The 1,391-nt window shown below is 41.1% G+C and overlaps 1 protein-coding gene across 1 annotated transcript in view; it reads left to right on the forward strand.

Annotated features, from left to right (window-relative positions):
• CFAP126 (cilia and flagella associated protein 126) overlaps positions 1 to 1,391 on the forward strand; it is a 53,553-nt gene that overhangs the window by 46,666 nt on the left and 5,496 nt on the right. The window contains exon 3 of the mRNA XM_012639514.1: positions 951 to 1,013. Coding sequence (XP_012494968.1) covers positions 951 to 1,013 — 63 coding nt within the window. The remainder of the gene's footprint in view (positions 1 to 950; positions 1,014 to 1,391) is intronic.

The following is a 1,391-nucleotide window of genomic DNA, read 5'->3' on the forward strand; positions in this document are numbered from 1 at the left end:
CGCCCAGCCTATACCATTTTAGATGAGTCTCAAAAGGGTTGCCTAGTTCCACAAATATTAGGCTTGTGTCCTGGCACCACCACTGAACTCTCCAAACCTGGTGCTTTCCACTCTTATGACTCTCTCTCATCCTCCCTGATCAATCTCCCCGCACTAGCCCCTCATTCCATCTTATCCCAGACAACACTAAGCACCTGTGTTTTTAGGCTCCGTAATTCCAGAGAGTGATCGAGAGGGAACAGAATCATTTAAGGACCAAAGACAAGTTTTTCCTTCTGGGGACAGATTTGAACTAGTCACTTTTTAAACATCGTCCTTTTGTTATCCTGCTTGAGGAAATGAAGTAGAGGGCCTTATAAAAGGATGCTATGATATTGTCTGGACACTTTATTCACTTTATCTCACTTACCCTGTAAAGGCAGGCTCTATTATCTCCACAATACACGAGTGAACAGAAATTTAGCGAAGGGAAGCCAGTTGTTTAATGCCATACATAGCTCCTGTGTTCTTATGCTGAATGACTCAAACCCCAGTATCTGGCCCTACAGTCTGTGGTATGCTACACCACGCTGCCCAAAGAACACAGCTCTTGAAGTTACATGATTTGTTAAAGTGGTTTAAAACCCCAGTCAAAGACAACCTGGCAGGAATAAATTAGGCTAGAAAGAGAGGCTGTTATTCAGCTAACGGTCTCAGATTTACTCTGTCAGTCCCTCCCTCACATTCCTAAATGAAAATGAATCTAAGTTTCAGAGAGAAAGGATGAGGGCAGTGTGAGCCAAGGAAGTGAATAATTAAAAGGGAAAGGCAGCCCCTGCTGGTTGGGAGGTCAGCCTTCTGCAGTTGCCAGGCAACAAGTGTACACAGCACAAGATCATGGCCACTAACTACAGTGCTAACCAGGTAAGTTCCCTTTCTCCATCTCTTTAACGTTTACTTTTGCCTTCCAGATTCTACCTTTGGATTGACCCCTCTCACAGGACTCTGATCTTTGAAAAGATAGCTGAGAGTGGGTGAGATAATATTTAACCTCCTCAGGATAGAGAGGGCCCAGGGACATGCAAAAGGCATCTCTGGGTCAAATTTGTAGAGTGTAAACCAGAGGTCAGCAATGTTTTTCTGTAAAAGGCCAGAGTAAATGTTTTAGGATTTGCCAAGTAGCAAAGTCAAAGGTATTTATTATGTAAGTTTTTGCATAATGACAGAAAACATCTTTCCATAAAATTTTTGATGAATTCAAAATATACTAACAGTACATTTTTTGTAATACTAATAAAAAGAATGGAATTCTTTTGGGGTGAGGAAACATTTTGCTTAACTTGCATTCAAAGTTAATGTTCCCTTTTATCAAATCAACTGTAAATGTTCCTAAAAACCATTCTTAGCTCTCA

Source organism: Propithecus coquereli, unplaced genomic scaffold, assembly GCF_000956105.1.
Source record: "Propithecus coquereli isolate 6110/MARCELLA unplaced genomic scaffold, Pcoq_1.0 Scaffold140, whole genome shotgun sequence".
Taxonomy (NCBI): domain Eukaryota; kingdom Metazoa; phylum Chordata; class Mammalia; order Primates; family Indriidae; genus Propithecus; species Propithecus coquereli.